Genomic DNA, 26,768 nt, shown 5'->3' with positions numbered 1-26,768 from the left:
CTGGAAGGACATATTAAGCATGTAACTGCAACCACTGACAAATGGGCTCACTTATTACTTACCCGTGACAAGGTATTGTGTCCTGGTCTGTGATCCTTGACTCTTCTAGCTGTTGATATGCTGGTCCTGTAATTCCATTGAACCTACCCGGAGGTAAGGGAGGTGTCCTGCGAAAGGCGTTTCTATGTAGCATCCCGCTTTTTTGCCCTGGGCTGCAGCATGAAGAGAGACTTCTAGAACAACACCAGAGTACAGTAAAAATTATCACAGCAAAAGAGGAAACATCTGCAAAGTCAAGACTCATGATTAATAACACATGGGTTACTGTTTACCCTAAACTTTGCTGTGGCAGGCTTTGATGACAGTAGATACTCTCTATGGAAATAGAATGCCATAATCCCCAGTTAGCAATTTATGCCCTATTTAACACATCACCTCTCTTCTAGGAATCAAAATAATTGCTTGCTATATTAAATGCTTTCCTGTACTTGATGAAGGATGTTTCTTTTTTTCCATGCATACCATAATCCTGCAATATAGAGATGAATTCTGCTATATAGAGATGAATCCTTTCACAGTATAAACAACAGCACAGCTCTACCATACCTACAGCTGAGCTCAAAATCAGATTTTAAATTGAGAGCCCATTATACCAGCTATCAGTATACAAGGTGCTGCCTCCTGATACAACAACATTAACCAGGGGAAAAAAAAAATTGTAAGTGAATATAAGTGAAGAAGAAAACATCTTGAAGCTTGAAGAAAACATCTATGACAGTTTTTTTTCCAAGATGAATGAGATTTCTTTTTTATGTTGTTATATTCTTGGTTTAGACACAGGCTGTTTTGTGTTTACATACATTGATAAATACTGTCTTGACACAATACAAAGCTTAATATGATAAAAACAAGTAATAGCTGTCTACTTATCTTAGAAAATTGTTTTTGCAAACATTTTTGTAGTGGTTTGGAAAGAAATGGAGGGTTTTTTGTCCATTTCATGCAGGAATTAACAGGTATTTAGAATCCATAGTTTTGGCATATTTAACCATAAATGCAGCTGTTGCTAATGCAAAAATAAGGGAATACAGAATTAAGTCAAGACAGAATCTATTTCTGCTGTTAACAGGTGACAGTACTGCACAGCATGACTGCCCATTTATTTTCCAGCTACACCTATTGCTCTTCCCATCTCCTGTGTCTCATAAATGCATTCGTATCACTTAATCTTCTGTCACATCCTTAATGATATTTTAATATAGGTTTTGTAGATGCACTTTAAGAGGCAATATTTTTGGTTGTGGGAATAATGTCAACCTCTGATGCAATTCAGATGTGTAAAAGGCAATTGATAATTTGCTTCTATTTTCCTATTACAATGTGACTTAAAGGCATTTTTACATTTTATACCTAGTTGCAAGTTTATCTATAGTTAGGGCCACATCTAATCCCAAAGCAATACTTCATTGGTCCAAGTATCTTAAACAAATTCTCTGGTGTGTACATTTCCATTAAAACCAACCGTTTCTCCCAAAAGTCAAAACATAAGAAATAAATTTTACATATCTACCCTACTGGTCAGGCTAGAAGTGTTCTATCATGGTCTCTGCTCTGTTCTCTTCCATGCTTTTACTTTCCTAGTGCTTTTTAATTGAAAAGATCAATAATCCATAGCAATAACACTCCCTCAAGGATTTTCAATTCTTCCTTAAATAGAATTTTTCTTAGCTATTATGGAGGCTGCAAAAACACTTTAAAAAGCCCCTGAAGTACTGGCCTTTCAATGCTGAAGGCTGAGTTCACTTTGTAGGTTACAGTTCATATTCTGCAAAATAACACTACCACATCACAAAATAATTGACAAATTTCTGCTCAGAAGAGTCTCAGATTATTACAGCAGGGGAAGTTAAAAGATGCAGTTGAATGAATAATTTGTAATGGATAATGAATTTCAGGGTTTTTTCTGATTGCAGTATATTCATCAATGTACTACAAAATTCAACAAACTGATGATCTTAGCAGACTTCAGACTGATTAAAATATCTGAAACTACAAAAGCATTGTTTAATTATGCTTGGTTTTATGCTCTTGTACATCTTCATTGTTGGATGAGTGCACATGGTTTCCCATCTAAAAATATGCACATGCAAATTCACAAGACCTCTGCATTTGTAATAGACAATTGGAACACAGACAGGTATGCCTAAGGTAACTGGTATATACTGCAGCAAAGCTGCATATAAATGACTTGTCTGGACTTCGACTTGCACTGAAACTTTTTTTTTGCTGCATCTAACATTAGGTGCTACAGGTTGCCAAACGCACAAGAATTGGTTAGACTGGGGGGATCTGGCACATTCAAACATCATCTTGCAGCCACAGCAGCTCCAATTTGTTCTTAATGCAAGGTTCTTAAGCTTTCAACATTTCTGACAGCCAAAAAAGGGAACAAAAATATTTTGTGGTCATGGGCAAGACAAATTCACTAAGAAGGATCAGGAAATACTTACATGCAAGCTGCAGGATGATGTTAATTTCTTAGGTACCAAAGACCAGATAGTAACATTTTTTGTTGGGAGTTCTATGAAAAAGGAACTTGAGCAAAATAAAGTTTTTCTTTTTTCACAGGCCTGCTAGGAATGCCAGCATTCTCTTCTTCCAAAAATGTTAATACAGTCCCTCTCAGGCTCCTGTGCTATTGCTCCTATGAAGGGTTACTCTAAGACAATACTTTTTTTGGATTTCTTCAGGCAATTTATCCCCCCTTAGCTACCCTTACAGTTTCTTTCTCCCTGTACTCTATTCTAACTTGGAAAAAGAAACCAACCCAACTAACTGTTCAATAAAACAGACTGATAAGAAAAGCTGAAGCAGATATGTTTCTAACACCTATTAATCAATTACAGCAGAATAATAAAAATCAGCATATGCTTCAATGGGTTCACAAGTAATGCACAACCTAAGGAGAAATATCGTTCTGATGAACTAATGGTTTGAAAGAAATAGTTCAACCATCCCTAAAGGTAATTAAGGCCTTAGGATTCAGTGGTGCAAATTGTTCCGTGTGAAAAATGTCTTTAGGTTAAACAACTGAGTAAAAACAAAGTCTGTTTCAGCAGGGGGAATATTCTCTTAAGGCGCACAGTGCAGATAACGGTGTTCATGAAGAGAAGATGACTTGCTGTGAATTACAGTAACTCCAGGAGTCCTCCTATACTGCTAAATATTGCTCATTATTAAATAAAATTGATTATACATCACATTATGAACACATTCAGAAGTAACTCTGTCAACACGAACATGAAAAATACTAATGTCGGTGACAAAGTGTTACAACTTTAGATGAGATCTCAATCCTTCCCTTCTTGTTTAATAGGCATAGTGAAGCTATGAAAAATAGTACTTATATCTGTGGCTGTGTTTATATCTATTTTATGTCTTCTTTCCCTTTTTCCTGATTGAAATTCGTGAAAAGAACGATGCAATGTTAAGAGAGGAAGGAAAAGTCTAAAGCTGATTATAAATAGTCTGGCTCTGGACCTGCAAAAACTATGCAGAAAGGCGTATCACTGCACACTGTATTAGCTAATGATCACAAGAGGCAAATATTAGTGTTGAAGACATGGGGTTTGTTCTTGCAAGAAAGAAATGGTGAATACATACCACAATGACAGAGCTAGCTGACAGACAGAATGTGTCTTCTGAGCCACAATTTTAGGCTCAGTTAGGCAATCTGTTGCTAACATATGCATAAATCAATTATTCAGACTTCCAAACAATTTTCAGTTTTAATAAAAAGGATCTGATATACTGTTGTGGGTTGAGGGGAAGGCCCGGCCTTCTCCCCCCCCCCCCTCGTAAAGTGAGGGGGAAAAAAAAAATTGACCACAGCTAACCACAGCCAGATGAGCAAAAAGGGATGCTGTATTTACAAGCAGTATTAAGAAGTGCAGGGTATATATACACAATTTACAGTATTTACAATATATACACAGAAATATACAGCAAAGTAACACAGGAATGAAATTCCCCTCCCCCTATTGGAGGAGGGTTCCCCCCCCCGTACCCCCTTCTCTCCCTTTTTTCCCCAGAGAGGGTTAGAAAGAGAGGAAAGGAGCAGCTGTTAATTAAAAGCAGTTATAAATTAGAGCAAAATGTTAGTAGGTTTTGTAGGCCTCACACTTATCAGTCCAAGGTCAGTCTGGCAGAGAGCCTAGAAGCCACAAGCTGCAAAAAGGAGGAGGGAAAAGTGCAAACTGAGAAAAGACTCTGCTGGACTCAAAGCTTAAAGCTGTACTCTACCAATCCACCAATGAAATTAATTTAGACCTGTCCTTTGTTTATAAAACATTCAACCATAGTGTCCCTTTCTTAAAGGCGCAGCCTCAAACGGTCACATATACCGGAGAACAGAAGCCTCTCTCAGTAACTACCATTCAATAGTAACAACCCGGTATCAAGAAGCTGTTTTGTTTGATAGTTTACATGAATGAGATGACACAGTGGGAACACCTCTGTTGGAGCCTGTGTTACAGGTGGTTCCACAAAGGCAGAAAGTCAGCATAATACAGGGGACTTCAACAAAGCTGTATGTGATTAAAAACTACTAAGATCACACACACACAAAAAAAAAAAGCTGCACCTTATAGAACTGCACTTAATAGAATCATAGAATGCATCAGGTTGGAAGACATCCTTAAAGACCATCTTCTCCAACTCCCCTTCAGCAAGCAGGGACACCTCCTGTTAGATCCAGTTGCTCAGGGCCCCATTAAGTTTGACCTTGAGTATCTTGGGGCCTCCACCACATCTCTGGGCAACCTGTTCCAATATTTCACCACCCTCACTGTAAAGAACCTAAATCTACCCTGCTCCATTTTAAAACCACTGCCGCTAGTCCTATCACTACAAGCTCTTCTAAACAGTCCTTCTCTAGCCTTCCAGTAGGTTCCCTCAGATACTGAAATCCTGTTAAATGGTCTCCCCCAAGCCTTCTCTTCTACAAGCTGAACAGCCTAAACTCTTTCAGTCTGTCTGTAGGAAAGGTGCTCCAACCTTCTAATCATCTTTATGGTCCTCCTCTGAACCTGCTCCAGCAGGTCAACGCCGTTCTTGTGTTGGGGGCCCCAGAGCTAAACACAGTACTCCAGGTGAGGTCTCACCAGAGCAAAGTGGCAGAATCCTGTTTTACCTCTATAGCATTCTGTATGCCAAGCATTCAAAGACCACCTTCCTGTAATTGCAAAGTAATCCACTACTGTCTCAGTACATAATAACTGTCTAGAAAAACATCTCACCTACAATAGCACAATGACCACTGTTTCCTTGCCTGTGTTTATGAACTGTTATAGCTGGTCAGGTTCTCAGCCCTGGTAATGGAGTGGAACAGTAGTCTGCTGTTTGCAAAAGCCTTTTCATATGTATGAGAAGCTTTCCAGCAGCCAGCCTATACCTACAAACCTACTCTTGATTTTTTAAATGAAAGCTTTGTTGCTTCCTTTATATAGCCATGTGTTCAGGAATATCATGTACTGTGGCTGACCGGGGACAGCAACTCCAACCCTTCAACACTACCTATATCATATGGTCACCATTCTCGTTCCACCAGATAGATACCTACAATAGGAAAAGGGGATAGAGCATCCAAAGGTCCCTCAGTGACACTGAGTTGAATCATCTACCATAACTTCTTAATGTACTTCCTGTAGTGCACAGATCAACCTCTATCTTAAATCTGCAAAGACATCCAGGCTACTAGTCAAGAAGGTATTTTTATTGAAAACTCTGAGGCTTCTTTTCAGTTTAAAATTATTTATTGAGAATATACATCTATTTGCCATATGTGCCACCACATTCCTTCATTTGAAATAGGTCTTTTGCTTCTTATGAGTGCATAACTACATCCATCTGCTGTATTTATCAGCACCTGTCATACACTCATTTCAGTTTTCTGAAATGAAGACTGACATGAGACACTCTTCTTTCTATGGAACACAGATTATTCATTGCTCATGGTAGCTCAGGAATGTGTGTCCACAGTAATCAGGAGGCCATTTTAACCAGGTGAGATAATAGTGTATTGTCATACAGTACTCAAATGAACTGACAATAATGTCTCATGAATTGGTTTTAAAGTTTCTTTCTGATGTAAATGTTTTGATCAATACTTCCTCTCATGCCATTTATCTTTTGCACAGCTGAATCACTCCGTGACTTGGTTATCCTTTCACTAAGTAGTATATACTGAAGCTTTTTGTCCTTGTTTGTTTATTAGATTTTTATTAGTTCCCAACTGTTTGACCTTGTACTTAGTACTGCTGAACTTCAATCCATCTTTGTCATGCCACTGCAAGTAATTAAATTAATTCATTATATCTAGATTCTTATCTGTATTCTAGTTGATCTTTTCAGTACGTTTCAACATCTTTGTGCCAAAGTCTGCAAAGTTTGCAACAAAATTTGTCCTCAGCATTGACTAATTCTCTGAGAGCTCCATTGGTGCTCCACTTGTGAATGTCTTCAGCCAAGAATTTACCTCCTCAATATAACTCCTCACTATATCCCTTTTAGTTACCTCTGTGTATCTCCCATTACAGGCATTAGACATGTGACAATAAACACTGACTGAGATTGTGTAGACAACTAACTCATTTACATTAAAAACAGTCAATGTGTACTGCTGTAGAAATTACTGCAGTTTTTAGCTATTTTGTATCTCCCCAGAGAATCTCCTCCCCTACATTTGCTGTAAAACTTTGACTAGTCTAATTCTACAAATGAGGTTTTCTGTTCCTTCAGTAAATTTTCCTCTTCCTCAATATGACATTTACTATTCCATCATCACACGACACAGCACCCATTTTGATAAATTTTATTACCAGACCTGAAATTTCATAAGCCAGTTCTCCTCCCAGACTTCTTTGACTAAGATTAACCAGACTGCCTGGACATAAGGGTGTGGAATTCTGCATTTTACTTCCACTTTCACTAGTTAAGTCTAGTGGTAGTGGCTATTTTCATATATTTGACTCTATTCCCATTCTACCTTTGTCCTCAAATAATTATCCTAACTGAAAAATGAAATATATTCACTCAGGTCTGCCTTAACTACTTCATATGTTATCTCCGTCCCTCCTTCTTCTTCTTCCTGCATAGTACTTCTTTACACAGGAAGAACAACTGATTGCTCTCAGTATTAATTCCTAACTCACAATGATTCCTGGAAACGTTCACTTCAAGCATGACTTCTTGCCCTCTGCAATAGAGCTTGTCTCTTTCCTTACTCCCCATTCCTTTTAGGTATTCTTTTCAGCACATTATTCCATAAAGCTATGCTCTTTGATGGGAAAATGTCAGATTACTTATAATTACTCTCTCTGAGGCTTCCTCTGCTTTTACAGTTCTTAGTTGCTTTAATTTATCAATGCTTGCTCTTCAAAATTCAATAGCCTTCTTTACAGAATTATTTTAATTTACTCTTTATTTTAATTTAAATGGAAACAATTATATTTAGAGTATGAAAAGTAAAATGTATACTAAATTAAAAAAAAATGTTTTCACCCTGGTTTTCATGGTGTTGAGGCTTCATAAAAAATACTAATTATTTTAAATTTTAGAGTAAGTTTATCATGTCATTGTGGTATTTTTTGAAAGACAATATATCTATTTGAGGATGAACGCCTCTGTGTTTGGCTTTCATGACAGTATTCTCTGAAATGAATCCCTCTAAAATCAATGATGACTGAATCAATGAGTGAAAGTCAGGATGACTAATTATCAAGAAAACTGCTATTCAGAGGGATCACAACTCAATCCCATAATTAACAAAATTCTAATTTGTTTCTGTTAGAAACTAAGACATGATGGATTTTCTTCTTACCAAAATAAATATATAATTGGAAATGAATTTTTGAGCACATTGTATACTTTACAGAAAGTTTACTGATTAAACACATTTGCTCCTTTCCAATTTTGACAGCACTAGAGTTGTTTCACATATGCAAGCAGATGATGTAAAAGTCTTATATCATACACCAATGCATAATAAAAGGAAAATATTTTATGAATAACATTAATTGGAGATTCAAATTTCCAAGTCAATCTCTGTAGTAATCCTTTGCATGCAGCTGAGGTTGGTAGTGACAGGAATTGATATTATACAGTAATCTGAGTGAAATAACTAGGTGACCTCTGTCAGCCAAATTTCAGCAAGCCCATATGACTCTCCACCTTGATAAGTCTTACTGCTAGGCCAAAATTCTATTTGGAACTGGAAACAGATAGCTCCTGATTTTATGATATGATTACCCATCATTAGTGTCCTTGAAAACACCACAACTCTGGATCATGGAACAAACTATTTGCATAGCAAGCAGAAATAAAACAATATAATTTAAAACCAGCATAAACCAGAGAACCTGCAAACCTGCTATGATCTTTTCCAAGCTCATGTCAGGTTTGGAAAAGAATGAAGGGATGTTTAGGACAAAATGCCTCGCAGCAAAAAAGGGAATTTTTCTCATTTGTCCACACTGAACACTATTTAGAAATTAAAGAAACTGAGTAAATTAGGAAGCCATCACATGATGCCTAAATTAAAGATTGCCTTCTAGGTGAAATGTTCAAGTCTCTTGTATGTTTTATAAAACAAGAATCTTGTAAAATGACACTTAGGATATAAAACTAAAAAAGAAATGCATTCAGCATCACAAAACTTTTCTGAACCAAAGACTTGCAATAGACTGGTGCTTGACATGTGCAAGCAAGACGACTACTGTTTTGTTTTGGTTTTCTAGGAAAGAGATTTTTTGTGCAACGCTGTTAAAACGAGAATTCTGGAATTCTGTATTAGTTCACCGCAAATTCAGTGTGGCTTATTCTGTCATTTCCCTATGGGAAACAGGAAGTCTAGAGAGTCATTGAAGTTCTCCTTTACGTGATGCTCATAGATGGATGAAATTATTTTCAGTCTTTATTTCCACTTTTTTAGGCTTATGTAATATCATGCCACAGCACCTAGAAGATTTCAAACTTGACTATTGAAATCATGTTATAAAAGGTAAGGGAATATCTCTGTTTTGTTTTTTCTGAACACCACCTTTAGACTAAATGGAGATAAAACTCCCCCCCGCCCCCGCCCCAAACTTCTGTGAAAAGCATTCTAAGGCAACAGTTCCATAGTTCATCTATGGTGAGTAAAATTAGGAAGTATATTTTCAAAATCTCTGTTTAATAAGGATAAGCCCTAAGAAATGGATCTGACATGACAGGTGGCATTATTTTTTCATGCCAAATTAAAAGCTTAAGTAAGGTAAAACTAGATGTGACCCACATATCCTTTCCTGGCTCATATGTTGCACTTCGGTAGGTTAAGCAAATCATTCATTCAAAAGAGATGCAACATGCAGCTGACTGGGAGACTGCAATTAAAATGCACCAAATACTAGGTAAACTAGATCATAACCTCAGGCAATCCCAGCCATTTTTTTTTGCCCAGTAATTATAAAGAAATATAATTCGAATGTGTTCTCCTTTTAGACTATCTACCTAAAAAAAATCTGAATTATTTTTTCTCAGACTTTTTTCTCTGTGACCCATATCAGATGTTACCACTTCTATGCCACCAAAACTATTGCTTATACACAGCTCATCTGTTTTCTAGTCCTGTAATGAAATATCTACATTATTTTTTTTTTTTTCTTTTTTTTTTTTTTTCTTTTTTTTTTTAATCCAAAGCTGGCTAAAACCAGAATTTTAACCTAGATGCCATCCAATGATGGGTGACTTTCCTCTTTCCCACCTATTGGGAACACCATCCAAACCTTTTGAAGACCAGTCTTCAAAGGACACTATGTGTTAATAATTCATTACTGATTTCAAATATTTCTTTAAAGAAACAGAAAAGCTTGAAGTAACTATGTCTTTCTGCAGAAGATGAGTCATTAACTTGTAACATTTATAAAGAGTATCTTGTTATTAATGGTTTCTAGAATACTGTCATTTCATTTACTGGTCTGTGTCTACAGCTTGGAAGATGTCTTTAAATGCTTCCTCTAAGACTTTTACAAAATGCAGTTAAAGTCCATGAGCATTGTTATTGCCTTTTATATCTGCAGCAAAGAAAATGCCTGGGCATCTGCTTAATGAGTCACCTGAGGCTCTGTTGGTACCATACTATTTAGCATCTTTCCTAGTCATGGCACACAATAATCCGGCACACGCAGCAACAGTATCATAACTTCCCTTGGCAGCCTGCTCAATCTCCCATCAGACAGCTATTTGCTTACCTGTGTTGCTTGATGGGCTGCGTTCCTCTGTCGGGAGACAAGGCCTCTGGGAAAGACTGAGGGCCTGAAAAACTAGACTCCATAACTTTGTCCAGAATAGGCCCAGGATGCCTATCTGTTTTTGAATACTGTGGTACAGAGAATAAAATTAATTAATACACAAAAGGCAAAGTATATTCTTGACGCTACTCAATCAGAATTCATATCCAAGTAGGGTAAGAAGTACACCAACACATTTTAAAATTAAAATTAGGCATTGCAAGCAATACATTTATGCATTATTGTTTACATAGTGGAAAGTGCCACTATTCATTATACCTATTACCTTCGCCACATCAAAATGCTGGTACTTTGCATTAGTAGCAAAATTACTGACTGCTCCACCCATAATGATAGGGAACACTGATCTCTTGGACTAATAGCTGGGTTTTGTGGCTGTCTATGCAAAGACTGAGATCACGAAACACATCTTAGAGGGTGGTCAGCAGCTTTTGAGTCCTTTGGAGACTTCAGCCAAATGTTGCTTTTATCAGCATATATAACTATGAAAACCAAACTGAAACAGCATTTGTATCATCAGATAAGTAAGAAAAATACTTCAAAACTATCCATAGAGCAAGATATCCTTTCTGAACAAGTCTAAAACTTTTGACCTGGGAGTATTTGTGCTAGTAAGAACAGTGTAAATATAATTCTTCTTGTGACAGTTGTAGGCATAGGGCAGTCTCTGGGAACATAGTGAGACACAAAGGTTTGTAAAGCAGATGCTAGTCATTAAACAGAACAGATTTTCCTCTTCTTACTTTGTGATTCAACTGGAAATTCAGCAAGGCTTTTGTCTCTGTTCCTGAGTGAAGCCAGAAAATCAAAATATAAAAGAAGCTGCATTTTGGCTTGGGAGAAGAACTGATGTTGTTAGGGCAATATCTCAGAAATATGAGACGCTAAACCACATTTCCACTCAGGTATGAAAAATACTGCACTTTGCAGATTTTTTAAAACACTGCATTACAATGACCTGTAATAAACCCAATTGGTCTATTTTTCATTAATCCATTTCTTTTGGTATTGAGTTTATATTTTCATTAAAAAATATACCTAGATATCCATGTTATTTTTACAGTACATGATTAAATGTTTTAGAAAGAAAACACAAATTAAAATATTAAGTAAAAAGACAATCACCGTGGTAAAAAATGGCAAGCTATGATACAACAGCATGAACATTTTTGGAGAAGGCAGTAGGATTTTGTTTGAAGTACAGCTCTTTTTCATAGTTACTTTGTTGTCTAACAATAGACCAGTAACTCCTTTCAAAATCCAGAATTATTTTCTGATTCTCCCTTATCTACTTTTCCCCATACCTCATTAAAGGGAAAAAAGAGAAGTCATACAGAATCACCCTCATATAAAAATAGGTTAGATGCAATTTTAGTCCTTCTATTCAGACTAATTTGTATAGATAAAATTATAGATTTTCAATTTTTCCTCCAGTGCTGTCCTCTCTTTGTTGTGCGAAATAAAGATATTAACAGGGCCAAAATCACTGCTTACATGCTTCTAAAAGCAAAGCTATGAGAGTGACTACAAGCAAAATGTTGCTGCACGCATGAAGTAAATGCAACTGAAATAATAAGAAACATATTCCACTCATTTCTTTCTGTTACTATGATCTTACTTGTCACTTGTGAATGTTGTTCATAAAATATTCAGACAGAAGTATGACTTTTAAGGTACTGATGCCTGTAAAGGTTTTAAACTTTAATAGTTATTGTGCCAGCTACAGAAATGAAACTGTCTTTGATTTCTGACCTGAATAAACCAATTTGAGCTATGCAAGGAATGGGTTGTTAGTGCCAAAATGTTATTTCTGTCCCTTTTCATGTTTGTTCATGATACTAAATTGAAGGTCCCAATGTGTTGTAAGACCATGTAAGGGAATCGTTAGAGATAACTGCGCTTTTTGCTACATCCATGGTTAAGGTGGATGTGGGCTGGAGCAAGGGTATATAGAGCCCTTCCTCATCACAACTGAGGGAAACCAGGACTTCTAGAAGTTGCTCTGATGATGACTAGCAAACTATTCTGAAAGTCCAGTGCTCAGCACCACCCAGGTACAGTGTGCAAAGGATAATTTTCTTGCCCTAACTCAACCTGTTTATGCCATTTTCTGGTGCACCACTGCCCAATTACCATAACAGCCTTAACATTAGTTGCAATGAAAATGAAAATCATGATTTAAATTGAGGGTGTGAATATACAAAGAATATGAAGACCATAATTGAACTTATCTGGGTGTATCACATTATCCATATATTTTAACAGGTTTAAAACCAGTTTAGTTTATTCTTCTTTAGCTTAACTGTAAGTGCCACATCCCTTCTCTGAGGTCATCTCTGGAGAAAAACATCATCATATTTCTGTGAGGAGTTCACAGCAGTATCAATTGGTGCCCACAGAATTATGGGATAGGATTACTTCCCATCCATATCCCATCAGAATGCATCCCACTGCTTCCACAGCCCAGTTCTCACCTGGGCTGAGCTCTATGGCGTCCCTGGTGTGAGCTCATCCATGATGGAGAATGAGTTGTGGAACACTTTCAAAGGACTGTTTCCGTAGGTTGAAAGCATCACTGAAAGGTTATCTATATAATTTGGGATTTTAAAATGGTTTCATTGTCTTCTTGCTTAATTATTTGCACTTGTTTGAGGAATTGCTGGGAAATGCTGTTCCATATGGCTAAATAAATTAAAGAATAATGGCAGCATTTAAAACTAAACCACTTTGTAAATTTTCACTTTTTCGCAGTTTCATGAAGAAAAAAATTTTGATTATGTACAATTATTCAACTCCTTGACAGTGAAATTCCACCCCCTGCTAGTTAATGCTAAAGGAATCTGCAAAAGCAGCCCAGGCCAGGAGACAAGAAATCAGCCTTTGCCACTGATCTTCTGTAAGACTGTGAGCACATTATTCCCCTATTCCATGCCTTGTATTCTTTGTTCTAAAATCCACAACAACAAATGCCATTCTAAGTGCAACAGAACAGCCTGTCACTGTTTTCTTAGCTATTATGCTAAACAAAACACTTATCCCTCCCCCTGGCTTTTCTTAGCTCTTCCTCCTCAATGTTTTTCACAAAATAATATGAATAAAATGTCCACAAATGCATGTGCCATTGGAAGAGAAGTGATGTGGGCATGCCATTTCAAAAGGGCTAAGACAGAGAGGTCAGCTTCAAATCACATTCAGAGTGACTCAAGGATGTAAAGAGACAATGATTCTTTTTGGATGGGCTGCCCTTGAAGAAAAGCCTGTTGTGCATTACAAAAAAGAGAAATTTGTTCTTTATCTTAGCTGATGAATAACATTGTAACTCTGGCAAAACCACACAGTAATCTATTAAAAGATGTAAGCATATCTGTTACTCAACATACATTAATTGCATTTCTATCACAGTGACTAAAACCAAATTTATTTCCTACTGCTATCAACGAAAACCAACAAGATGCAAAAAGAGCATTCTTTCCTCTCATTATATGAATCTCAGGAACCTGGAGCTACTGATTACGAGCTATTAGAAACAAAGGGAGTGAAAAGTGAAACCACACACTGCAGCATGAAAAGCATACTAACTATCTCAGAAGGAAAGTGATAGGGAATTAATAGATCCACTTAGTACCGTGGGAGAAGATATTAAAATCCACAAAGGTGAAAAAGGCTACTTTAAACAACCACAATGGCTCTCAGAATCACTAAAGGAATAACAAGGCTTCAGATGTTTTGTGTTGTTGTTGGTTGGGGTTTTTTGCCTTTTTGTGTGTGTGGGGGGGGTTTTGGTTTTGTATTTATTATTTATTTTTTGCATATTTGCTTGATTATTTTTAATTGTATGACATATTTGTCAAGTTATGAGAATTTAAAGAAACCCTCTAGTTGAAGTGGAAAAAAGAAGGTAGCAATCAGGAGCAAATTATGGCTGATGAGGATTTGTGAGCTACAGAAAAACAGGAGGGCCACAACACTTCCGCTCACCCCTTGAAGTGTCTATGAGGGGCAACAGGGCACTCATCTTTCTAAGAGGGGCAGCCAAGAGTGACAGTTTACCTCCTTTTGCCTATGAAGGTATGGAATTGTTTGCTGCAGTCTTGTGGAGCACATTAATTAAATATCTCTTGAACATAATCTCTTTGAGAAGGGGTACATAACAGTAGGAAGTTCTAAGTTCCATGCATTAGGTGAAATAAATCTGCATCTCCTGTGCACCTCAGGGATCCTGCATTAAAAACTGTCACACCTTTCACTTTATGACTGAAGAATTATAGTAAGATTATCAGTGTGGTACTATCCAAATCCAAGATACTAGACAACCTAGCAAGAATGTAGTGTGTTGCTGCCTGAATATTTTAGAAAAGCAATGGACTTGAAGGAGATTCAGGAGCAATACTAGGAGCTGCATTCAGTTATTTATGAACAGTATACAGTATTTTTTTAATCTAATTTGTATCCCTAATAAAATAATGGAATTGATACCAGGAGAAAGAGACTCAGTAGACGTGAACACAGTTACAAGCTATGAGCAGCAGGAGTTCAGAGAGAATACAGCTGTCCTGACACCATCTAACCCCTTTTTCCCTTTATAGAATCTACAGCTGAAAAAATGAAGGAAGTGGAATTTAAGTGTGGGAAGGAAAAGCATATGATACTTCAAAACACTGCAAACAAAAAGCACTATTCCCTGGAATATAGCAAAAGGCAGGGAGACATCTGTGTTTTCACTTAATGCTTGAGTCTCCTTGCATTCTTCCTCAGCCTCGGGACGGGCCAAAGGAGGTGCAGGGATGTGACCATTCTTCCTTGCTTCTGTTTACCTTGCAAAAGCCTCAGTGAAATGAAAAGACTTCTAAATAGCCTACATTTCTCAGTTGATGAGCTCCATTATTTATTTATTTATATATATATATATATATTTAATATTCAGCTGCTTAGCTTGAATATTCACATCTGAAAGATCAAGCCTACCATATGGATGTTTCATGAACTTAGGGGAATGTCTAACACTTCATATCCACCTCTTAAACACTGCCTTTTGAAATGTGGATTGCTGCATGGTAACCTGTACTCTATGATGCAGCAACAGAATTGAATGTTTCAAATGCAAACATTCAGAGTTTTTAAACTTGTATATGGTTCTTATAGTCACACTACTGCAAAGGAGCTTTAATTGGCAAAGAGGTGGGATATTGTGGGGACTGAAGTCCTTTACATTCTTCAGTAATGTATATAAACTGCAAGTATAATGAGTTAGGCTAGAACAAAATTGTAATTCATTTTAATACTTGGTTGAAAAATGAAACATTTTTTTGTTAACAGCAGTTTTGATACATTCCCATGACTTCTCTCATTTAAAAAAAGAGATTCAAAATTCATTTGGAAAATAAGTAACAGAAAATAATTATTTTCTCAAAGTCCAGTCAGGGATAAAAAGGGAATGAAAAGAAAAGGTATTTCACTCAGATTTGTCAAGCTCTTTACAATCACAATCAGCTTGAAACACTGCTACCTCTGGTTCTTGGAAAATAAGTAAAACCTCTTTCTAGAACTACATAGCATTTGAAAAGATCCATGCATCCTTTACTAAATGTAGCAACATTTGTGTCAAGGTGTGATGGCTCTTTCAGAGCAGACATTATTAGAACAGTGCTTGTTACAGTTTGAAGGGGGAACTTCAGTCTAGTCCCTGACTGCAAAGACTGAAAATAAATTACCACTGGATGTAAAAGGAAAATAATGATAAGGTCTATATAATTTGTTGGATTGCTAATGGGAATACAGAGCAGAGACATATACAGTTACTGCTCTCTTCTCCTGTTGCTTCTTCTTGCAACTTCTGTCTCTCTCTCTTCCATGGCCTTGCCAGAGGTATCTCTGTTTTGACTACTGTGTAAGGTAATGGGAAGGAGGAAGGGAGTGGGGAGGATGAACAGTGGAGCTGCCCAGGGGGATCTGAGGAGTCCCTGTGTTGTTTATAAATTGTAAATAAATATATATATTGTACATTTATTGCACATTTTGTATGTGTCCATTGCATTTTGTATTTCTAGATTGCAGTTTGCTTGTAAATACAGCTTCATTTGCTTCCATCCCAAACTGAGCTAGTCTGGCAATTTAATTTTGGGGGGTAATTCTCCAACTTAATTGGGGGTAATTTCAACCCACCCCAGTTATCAAAAGTTATCAAGAATAAGGAACATTATGCAACTATGCTCAGGTCTACACTAATGTACTCTCTGTAGAAGGAGAAAAAGAAAGGTGAAAAGCAACATTAGATCTATTCAAAACAGGCAGGCGAAAAATACTGGAGAATCTTTTAGGGAAAGAGGAAGGGGACATACATGGGAGAGCTGTCTTGCTTTGTAACAGGAGCACTTGAAAGGGGTTAGAAATGGCTTCTGGGAATACCTAAACCAAAATGCCAGAACAGAGGACTTATCGCCAGAAAATAACCACCTTAATTTAATTAAGCGCTCCCCTCCTTGTGCCACTGCCTGGCCCCTTTCCCACCCAGCAGATAGGAACTGGGCAGACCTCTGCCCTCTGCTGGAGAGCCACTCAGCTATTTCCATGAAATACCATTTCAAATTTCTTTTCTGCTGCCTTGCCATACTCCCTGCCCTTTTCCTCCCTCTCCAATATGCCAAGTTTTGTAAATATTTCATGAACTGCCTACATGTATTCCTGCACTAAAATCTTGCTAACAATAGAAACCATTATTACCTTGCACTGTTACACTACATCCTGCACAAGGTCATTCTGTTTTTCTTCCTTAGTATCTTTGTTCCCAAAGGGAAAATGCATTAATCGCAAGGAAAAAAACAGCAGCCTGAAAGCAGCCACGACAGTAAGAAAATGGTGTGTTAATTACCAGCACTGACAATGCCAGTCTGAACAGGTTTTCAGTCTCTAATATCTGGAATCTACAAACTGCTACTTCAGCCACTGTAGCTATTGTTATGACAAAAGAAAAATACTTAAATAAAGCTAGCTGATGTGTTTGTCAGCTGCACTGAATAGTCTTGGGAAAATATTGCACTGAATTGTGGTCAGAAAAAGGCAAAGGACATATGCTTAGCATTTGCAAGACCTACTTTGCATGTTAGAAAAAAAGGGTTTCCAAAGCTCTTTACAACTTTACCATTTGTTGCTATCATTCTAATCCAACAACACTTCAAGAAGTACTGGAAGTAATATATGACTGAATGAACTGAAGGTGAAACAAAGAAATAAGATTCCCTAAACTATGATTATGTCAATTTAGTGGAGCTATAGCATATTTTTCCTGAACCACAAAGCATATCAAGACCAGAGTGGTGCTCCTATAAAACAAAACTTGCAGTGAACATAAGCAATGCTCTGCCAAATCCTCTGTCATAGAATAGAGGCTCTGCTAGAATAGAATAGAATAGAATAGAATAGAATAGAATAGAATAGAATAGAATAGAATAGAATAGACCAGGTTGAAAGAGACCTTCAAGATCATCATGTCCAACCTATCATCCAACACTATCTAATCAACTAAGCCATGGCACCAAGCACCCTATCAAGTCTCCTCCTACACACCTCCAGTGATGGCGACTCCACCACCTCCCCAGGCAGCCCATCCCAATGGCCAATCACTCTCTCTATGAAGAATTTCTTCCTAACATGCAGCCTAAACCTCCCCTGGTGCAGCTTGAAACTGTGTCCTCTTGTTCTGGTGCCGGTTGACTGGGAGAAGAGACCAGCCCCCACCTGTCTACAACCTCCCTTCAGGTAGTTGTAGAGAGCAGTAAGATCTCCCCTGAGCTTCCTCTTCTCCAGGCTAAGCAACCCCAGCTCCCTCAGCCTCTCCTATTAGGGCTTGTGTTCCAAACCCCTCACCAGCGTTGTGGCCCTTCTCTGGTCATGTTCCAGCAAGTCAACATCTTTCCTAAAGTGAGGGGCCCAGAACTGGACACAGTACTCAAGATGTGGCCTAACCAGGCCTGAGTACAGGGGCAGCACAATGACCTCCCTGCTCCTGCTGGCCACACTGTTGCTGATACAGGCCAGGATGTCATTTGCCTTCTTGGCCACCTGGGCACACTGCTGGCTCATATTCAGCCTACTATTGACTGAATTGATTAAAAAGGCTTATATTTATTTCTGCATTAATTGGATGTGATCTGGAAGTTCAGATATCTGTAGTTTAGTGGGTGAGACTGCCCACTTCCGCTAAACTCCTACTTTTTGATGGGTGGAATTGAGAAAATAAGGTAATCAGTCCTTTAAGCAAAGATAAGATACCTTTTTTAAAAAGCAGGTTAAGTTCGAAGGGCTTCAATGTTATCTTTCATGATTTCCTATTATATTGCTACCAGGAACTTTCTCAGTCTTTCCTAACATCTTGCTCAGAATAAGACAACACTAAAGGTGCATAACAGGGGAAGAGAATGACACGCACTGGAAAATAGGTTGCATCCAGGGCTAAACAAATGAATCACCTTCAAGTTCCTCGTTTCAAATACATTTTACACATTTCATAATTGTGGGACTGTATTAACTTATATATACGTATATAGAGCAAATGACAAATATTTCAAAGTTAGTTTGAACAAACTTTCTGGTACCAAAAGTCCTTTTAATTCAAGACCCAGGAAAACAAGATCGCAGTTACTCATTTCACACCTTCACTAGTAAACACGAAAGCATTTTACTTACATGTTTACTGTACATGTTTACAACCATGTTACATGTTACTAGTTTACGGTGGGAAGAGGTGTAAATTTATTTCTAGATGTATTCTGAACTGTGAAAAATGTTAGTATTTTTTCATGCAGGTTGATTAATTATTGGAAAACTTGATATCTCTTAAGATCAAGGACCCCCACTTCACATATAAACCATACATATAAGCTAAGCTATTGTTTGAAACTATAATAGTAATTTCCACTGCTGGATCAGAGGTAGAGGGTTCAGCAAGGTTTATTACCTGAACAAAATGTACCAGGATCCACAGAAATAACTTTAGGGAAAAAAATCCCTGCACGGTGTTTTCCATTAACAGGCCCGATAGAAAATATTCTATGAAAGAGGTGGCAATTCTTGTTCCCATTGCTCCCATGCTAACAGCAACATGGCGATGTGCTGCCATCAGCAGCAGGAACTCAGCCAGGCTATTAATTGTTGTAGCTGGCAGGGTTACTTACATTTTGCAGCTGGACTCGGCTTTGTGCCACACACTCTGACTTTGCCATCATGCTGGAAGCATTTAGGCTGTAGGTTTTCCTATTCTGTGCTTCTTTCAGCTGTTCATGAATTTGCTTTGTTTGCTTCCTGGAGAGAGAAACAAAATTCATGTAAGAGCGAGCTAGTTTGACCTTCTACTATAGCCATGATATTTTTATATCCATAGTTCCCTTTGTTCAAAACTTCACCGTATTAGATTAAACAGCTGAGGTAATTCACTGGAGTCTAATATTCCAATGCACCGGTCATTTTCTGGCAAGGCTAAAGAAAAGGATAAAGAAAAAAGAGCTCCTCTGTTTAAAATATCTTCTATTCTCAGACTTCTGCAATACCATGTGAGTTCATTTAGTGTAGAATTTTGTTAAGATCATCTATTACATATTTAACAATAGCTTGCAAGTAGGCCTAAATATTAAAAAAACAGTTGGCTCTGATTTAGAACAAAGATTTTGGCAAATACAGCAGGCATTAGTGCCTCTTGGCTATAAAAAGCGTTTGAGAACCAAAGATTTGTACTAGTTCATTAGTCTTGGCCTATCTTGTTCAGACCAGCTTTTGCTTACACATTTAAACCTCAAAAAATCCTGTCAGTATGGTATCTGAGGTTGGGGTTTTTTTGACATATTATACTATGATCCAGTATGTTAGAGCCAGGAATACCACTAGATGAAACACTTGCAATATTGAGGAAATAACTACACTATTAATAAAGGCTTTCTGTTTCTGCCACGCTACACTGACAGAGTTTTAAAATTCTGTAAAGGATTAAGAACATGAGGCAGCAAACTTTAAATATTCTTTTATCTTCTGCAAACAGTTAACTCCACGGGGCAAAACCTGTCAGCAAAATATATTTCAGATCTCTTACCATTCTTCATTCTTTTGACAAGCTACAGTGTTCTAGACTATCAGCTTTAAATGACCACAAGAAATACATCCACGATACTATTTTATTCTTTCCTTTCTTTCTTTCTTCTCCCTAGCAAATGCAGCTCCAGCAGCGAACCTACAAAGGTTGCTGGGAACTGCCCAGCAAGGTCAAGGACTTGCCATTTTGTTACACCACCAACAGCCTTTGTACAGCCATTGGTGTGGACCCAAGTTTCAGGAGAAAGTGATTTCAGAGAAGTGTCAGTAAGAAATAAAAGAAAGAGAGTCTTTCAATACTGAAGCTCTGAGGAAAGAAGACTTGGCAATGTTTCAAAAAATTTCTGGTGATTTCGCTGCTGAAAGCATCATGACATTGTCAGATTTGATAGTGTCTTACTTGACTCAGGTCAATCAATTTGACACTGAACAAAGTATAAAAGTAATTTTATCCTCTTTCAGCAGAGTCTGTGCCTAGTTCAGGAAAGCATTAGAAACCAGAGGAAAATTACTTACTTAATTGGTCAAGGGGGGAAATTGTGAGAAAGGACAAATTCCCTCAATAAGAAAGGAAGCAGTGAGAAATATCACACATCAGATACTCAATTATAATAATACTTTAAAAACAAATAAAAATGGGATTTCCTCTGCCTTTGAGTCCCTTAGTTTTGATTGAGCATTGCACAATTCAAGCATTTGCTTAAATTCAAGCTGCAAGCATCTGCTTGAAGCAGATATTTGTTATAGCATGTTGCTGTATACACATCATAAACTATAATAAATCTTTGCACTCTGTAAGCATCTGTTACACTTCTTCCTTACATCCTATTTTGAAACAACATTGTAAATCAAAAAGAAGGAATTTACATTGTAAGCATGCTACAAATTTGAATGGCACATTTTGAGTATTGCTAGAAGCTCATCATTAGTAAGATTTATCAATATGGGTAGGTGAGGATATAATTTCTCAAGCACAAAAACTTATTAAACTTTCACAATTCTTCCTTAGACAAACCAGTTTATAATGTTAATATCAGAATACCCTTAAGACATATAAAGTATGAAGAATTATGGTATCAAATTAATAAATCAGTTGATTCTGAAACATCTCCTTTAAAATTAGTTTTTTGATATCTACACATTTTTACACCTATGAAATTGAGTAAACTTTTTAGCTTCTCATAAAATTCCAAGAGAAATTTAAAGAAGCAACTCTAGAGTTTGTATGAGTAATTGTTTTCTGGCTGGACATATTACACAGTGTGAAAATAAGCATATATATGCATATGTCCTACTGGAAAGACAGTCACTTGCTTTCCATAATGGTTGTGGAACACTCAGTCTTTTTTATGACTGCTTTTGAGTGGAGATTTCATATGAAGTCTGAGCAACGACACTGAAATGTGACCACAGCATCAGACTTCATGAATCTCTCCTATACAGTCAATGTTCTTAGAATTTAATCAGGAAAATAACAAAAAAATTATGACTTTTTTGAACTCTTATTTGGATTTATTTAGAAAACCTGGGTTTAGAGTTGTTTCTACATCTATAAACACATCCGTAAACGGGAATATTCACCTCCACTGCTGAAATATTTAACATTACAGTTGAGATTCCTGAAGGTAAGTTACTGAAACCATACAACAATTAATTTCCTTTGATGTTCATGCAGCCTAACACTAATATTAGGTTTATATATACTTATTTTGCCAAACTATAGGATTCACAGTTATATAACTAGAAATTATTAAGAATTCAAAATTATTCACCAATTAAAATATTTATTTTATAATTCTTGTTTTCAGAATAAATGGGCCTTATATGTGTTCTACTTTAGAGGTGTTTCCCAATGAAGTACTTTTACTTCAGCAAGTAGTTAAAGTCAGCAGTCACTTGTAAAAGTCTAAGCCATAAAGATCATTCCATTACTGTACTCTCCCTCTACAGCTCACACTTACAGTGCTTTCTTGATTACCCTGAAAAGAGTAACTTGAAAGACATGGGGCTTAGTAATATTTCCAAACATCCTGAGACTGAATTTGTTTTAAAGAAGGACTTTTAATCAAGTGATGCAGAGAGAAGCATATATTTCTAGCAGCAGGAATTATAGAATTATCAGGCTGAAAAAATTGTGTCCTCACAGAAACTTTTCTCTTAAAGGGTGCATTGACTGATTCCTGATAGATGTTAGCAGTATTGTAAAATTTTGATGCACCAGATTAAACTGTAGGATTATCCCCCATGTAGGAGAATGCTTTGATAACTCTTAAGCATGACTGAGATACATCTGCCTGAAGAAGAAGCTCATGAAAAATCTGTTGACTAAAAGCTAATGTATGGTAAGGGTTGAGGCACTTTTAATTTGTTAATTTTTATACCCTTAAGACACTGGCCAATGTTGCAGTTAACTGGTTTATGTGGCCTCTATGCAGCCAGTCTAGACACTCTTTTTTTACTTCTTGGACAGTTTGCCAGATGGAGTCACAGCCAGGGAGTTAGCAATTGATTAGTTAATCTTATCATTACTGCATCTTATATATTTGATAAGACCTCCTGATTGAATCGAGGTACTCATTTTCTCACTATTCTTCAGATTTCAGTTCCCAGAACCCGGCAAAAAAGCACACTTCCACTTTTCCCAGTAACTCCTAACTGTCACATTTATAATATAGATAAAACCCCAACCCTCATGCCCCCAACTGCACAGCTGTGACTCCTGCACAACAGTCCCAAGCTTTTCCAGAAAGAACAAAAGCACCTTATTCTCTCTTTCCTTCTTCTACAAATCTAAAATACATAATGACATTTCTAATGCAGCGACATAACGACATTCTCTGCTCACAACTCATACTACAACCAAGGAGTTTGTCTAGAGAAGTTGTCCTGCCACAGCATTGTCCCACCTACCATTACAGTCATACTCTAGGCCCAAAGAACAATTAACCCAAATCTTTCAAGACATTAGAATGCCTAACAGTGTTTAGATGACATATTAACCAACAGAAATCTTCATTCAAATCATGAACAAAACAGCCCTGAAGCTTGAAGGGAAGAAAAAGAGAAATAAAACCAAGGGATGATGACTTTTCCAACTTTTTTTTTTCTCCTCCTGATAGAAATTGAAAAAGAAATAAAAAGTAGTTCTCATCAGAGTCCACATCCATTAAAATAACTTTTTAAAAGGGGAATTCAGTTAAGCGTCCAAACTTTTAAATAGTGCAAACCTCCACATTTTTGATCATGACTAGCCTCATGTAGGTACTATTCATATTGATACATGTTCTCTCATTAGCTCCAGCTGGAACAGGAATGAGGGATGACAACCACACAGAACATATTTATAGATACAGTGGCACTGACAAGCATGTCATGTAATTGCTATGAGGCTTTTGAAGCTCAAATTACACACATAACAATAAATGCTATAAGATAATGTTTAGTTGTGAAGATAAAGTGGAAAATGAATATTCCACTTAAAAATAGTTTAGTACAGATGATCCCATCATATGTGGACAGTTCAGTGTGCTTGTGCATTACAGATACTCATTTTGCAACTCCATCAGCAGATTACAACCATTACTACAGGTTGCAGATGCCTGCAGAGAACTTGGCTCTTTCTGCATTTCTAACTTTACCTTTGTTCTCAGCATACAGAAACAAAAGGGGTATTCAGGGATATGAAGTGAAAAGCAAAAGGGATATGGTATGTTTACACTGTTATTTTCATAGAGGGCAATGATAGCAAAGGACTCAAAATTATTACTGTCAAAAAAAAGAACTGGGAATGACACAATTTCTTCTTTCCTGATATGAGAAAATAGAAACAAAACCACATATTACTCCTGTTTACCGGTTTTGCTTTCTACCTGGATAGTGTAGCCATGGGGAACTGTTCTAACCTGTCCAGGGAAAACAGCAGCTTCAAAAGGAGGGGAGAAATTGAAGAACTGTAAAGCTGTAGAAAGGACAGGATCTAAATAACAAACACACTAGATGAAGGCTCTTACTTTGTTTTGAAGTAGAACGCTGCACAAAGCATGCCCACTACGACTATGCCAAAGACGATACAGGAAATAGACAGCACCTGGCGCTGGTACACTTCTTCGCTCTCTGTGAACAGCAAAATTGAGAATTATGAAAGCATCAGCAAACAGTACTTGTGAAAAGTGGATTTCAGCACATCATGGTTTCACTAATGACAGACATATGAAAGATCTGGAGGTCTGGGTTGGCCATCTCCTCAACAGAATGGATGCTTCTCTGAACCTCTCCTCTAGATAAGGTACAAAGAGTTGTGGCCTCCCAGGAAAGTTTTAGAAATTGGTTCCAACACATAATAGAAAGAAATCAGAATAGCGTCATATTTTCTCTGCCCTACATGTGATTTTTCATCTTTTTTTTTAAGAAAATTTCTACTGTCAATAAGATAAAGAGGCCTACAACCATGGAGGTTTTTCTGGCTTAAGGCAAAGACACATCAGAGCTCTCACAAGGTCCCAGAAAATTCAGAATTCTTTTCTAGCTACCCAAAATAAGTAAAGCTGGGTTTGATTAAACGGCAATTACAATGTCTTCACATCCATGTCATTCCCTGAAGGTTATGTACAACACACCACAGTAAAAAAATTCATTCAATCAGCATGGATAGAACCCAGTGACTACTGTGCTACAATGCACCAAATACTGCTTTCATGGAAGCCTATTTTTGGAGAAGAAATTTACTTAATAAATCTCACAATCTTCTAATAAAACAGGAAGAGAATGAAAATAAAAATAAATAAAGAAAAGAAAAAGAAAGAAAGAAAAACCTAGAAGGCAAGATAAAACACTCATTCATGACAGCAAACAGAGGCTAACAAGCAACTGGAGTTTCACATGCTGAATTCATCAACAACTCCTCAAGTGTTACATTTTATTTTTAATATCTCAACCACCTCTCTAGTCCAAGGTGCTAACATGCTAAATAGACTTCTTTCATGCTATTTTTTTAAGATCACTTTCTTTAAACATGCATTTTTTAGCTAGAAAAAAAGCATGTAGAATTATCAAAGCACAGTACAAACACTGTACACTGACAAACATAAATTTCTTTCCTAGGCTGGAGATCTTCAGTGCAGAATATAATATGAATACCAGATACATTTATCAAATAGGTGACAGTTACACCAAAGTTCAGCTTCATAAGTCTCAGGTTCATAAGAGAAAACTGTATGACAACACCAAGGTGGACCTAGGCAAACACATTAAAAAAAATCTACACCAAACTGGAACCTCAGCCAAATATTATATAGTGTTGTAATGACTGATGACTATGTACAGTACCCTAATCAGTATTAATTATTAATTTCTCAAGAAGCAATATTACAATGCCATTACTGAACATTTGGCATCTTAAATAATTTGTCTCTTGAGAAAATCTCAGTCCATTTTCACAAGTACCAAGTCTTTATGTTTTAGTTGCTTCTTTACTTGCTTGAAAGAACACCATGGTGATTCAGAAGCCATTTCTAACATGCAAAATGTCCTCAGCTCCTGTTGACTTCCCCCCCCACTTAATTTTTGAATTCTGAACTTTGTACTTTTAAAATATTATCTTAAAAATGAAAAGTAAATACAATAATTTACACTTTCTACATGTCTAAAATATATCTGGCAAAGTTGTCATGCAATAGGAAATCTCAATAACAATGCAGTAAAACTGATTTTGGGGAGCTTCAGGCCCATTCCTCAATGGCACGTATAAAATATGGATCTAGATGGTAAATCCTCACTGGCAATGAACTAAATATTTGAGGGATTAATTTCCATATTTTGTTTTGTTTTGTTTGTTTTTACTAGCCTATGTAAACACAATTATACACCTTCCATTTCCACTGCAGTACACAAAGGACTGATCTGACAAATTTTGAATTTTTATGTGGAGGTGGATGACTCTTGCAAATAATGAAAGGATTGTTCAGTTCAGCAATTGTTAATCTATTCTGCCTGAATACCTTCTGCCTAAGTTCACAACTAAAACATACATACCTCTTAATTGTAACTTCACTCAAACATTGAATATGATTTAAAAAAAAAAATCTATTTATTAAGAGAAACATTTAAGTATAGCATAAAAAACCCCTAATTTTTGCTTTTCTTTCAACCTAAGTCCTCATAAAATACTGCTTTGTTTAGTTTGTTTGTGGGTGCTTTTTTTTGGTGAAATTGTGAGTTTAAAGCAGTTATAGTCTTTTGTTAGTCTTGAATAGCTATCACTGTCTTTTAAAAGATGCTTTAGAATACACCTCTACCAAACCAGAAGCAATTCAGAGATTGGACAACATTATCTTTCACAAACAACTA

The 26,768-nt window shown here is 36.8% G+C and overlaps 1 protein-coding gene across 3 annotated transcripts in view; it reads right to left on the bottom strand.

The window, feature by feature from the left end:
• NRG3 (neuregulin 3) overlaps positions 1 to 26,768 on the bottom strand; it is a 387,986-nt gene that overhangs the window by 16,479 nt on the left and 344,739 nt on the right. For all 3 annotated transcript variants that reach the window (XM_068139980.1, XM_068139979.1, XM_068139978.1), the window contains exons 5-8: positions 24,434 to 24,536; positions 19,517 to 19,643; positions 10,287 to 10,414; positions 63 to 233 (exon numbers count right to left, since the gene is read on the bottom strand). In XM_068139980.1, the coding sequence (XP_067996081.1) occupies positions 63 to 233; positions 10,287 to 10,414; positions 19,517 to 19,643; positions 24,434 to 24,536 (529 nt within the window). The remainder of the gene's footprint in view (positions 1 to 62; positions 234 to 10,286; positions 10,415 to 19,516; positions 19,644 to 24,433; positions 24,537 to 26,768) is intronic.

Source organism: Melanerpes formicivorus, unplaced genomic scaffold (genome assembly GCF_026170545.1).
Source record: "Melanerpes formicivorus ecotype bairdi unplaced genomic scaffold, bMelFor1.0.p_v2 SCAF_6, whole genome shotgun sequence".
Taxonomy (NCBI): domain Eukaryota; kingdom Metazoa; phylum Chordata; class Aves; order Piciformes; family Picidae; genus Melanerpes; species Melanerpes formicivorus.
Note: the sequence above shows the minus strand (reverse complement) of the source record. Positions and strands in the feature narration are given on the sequence as shown.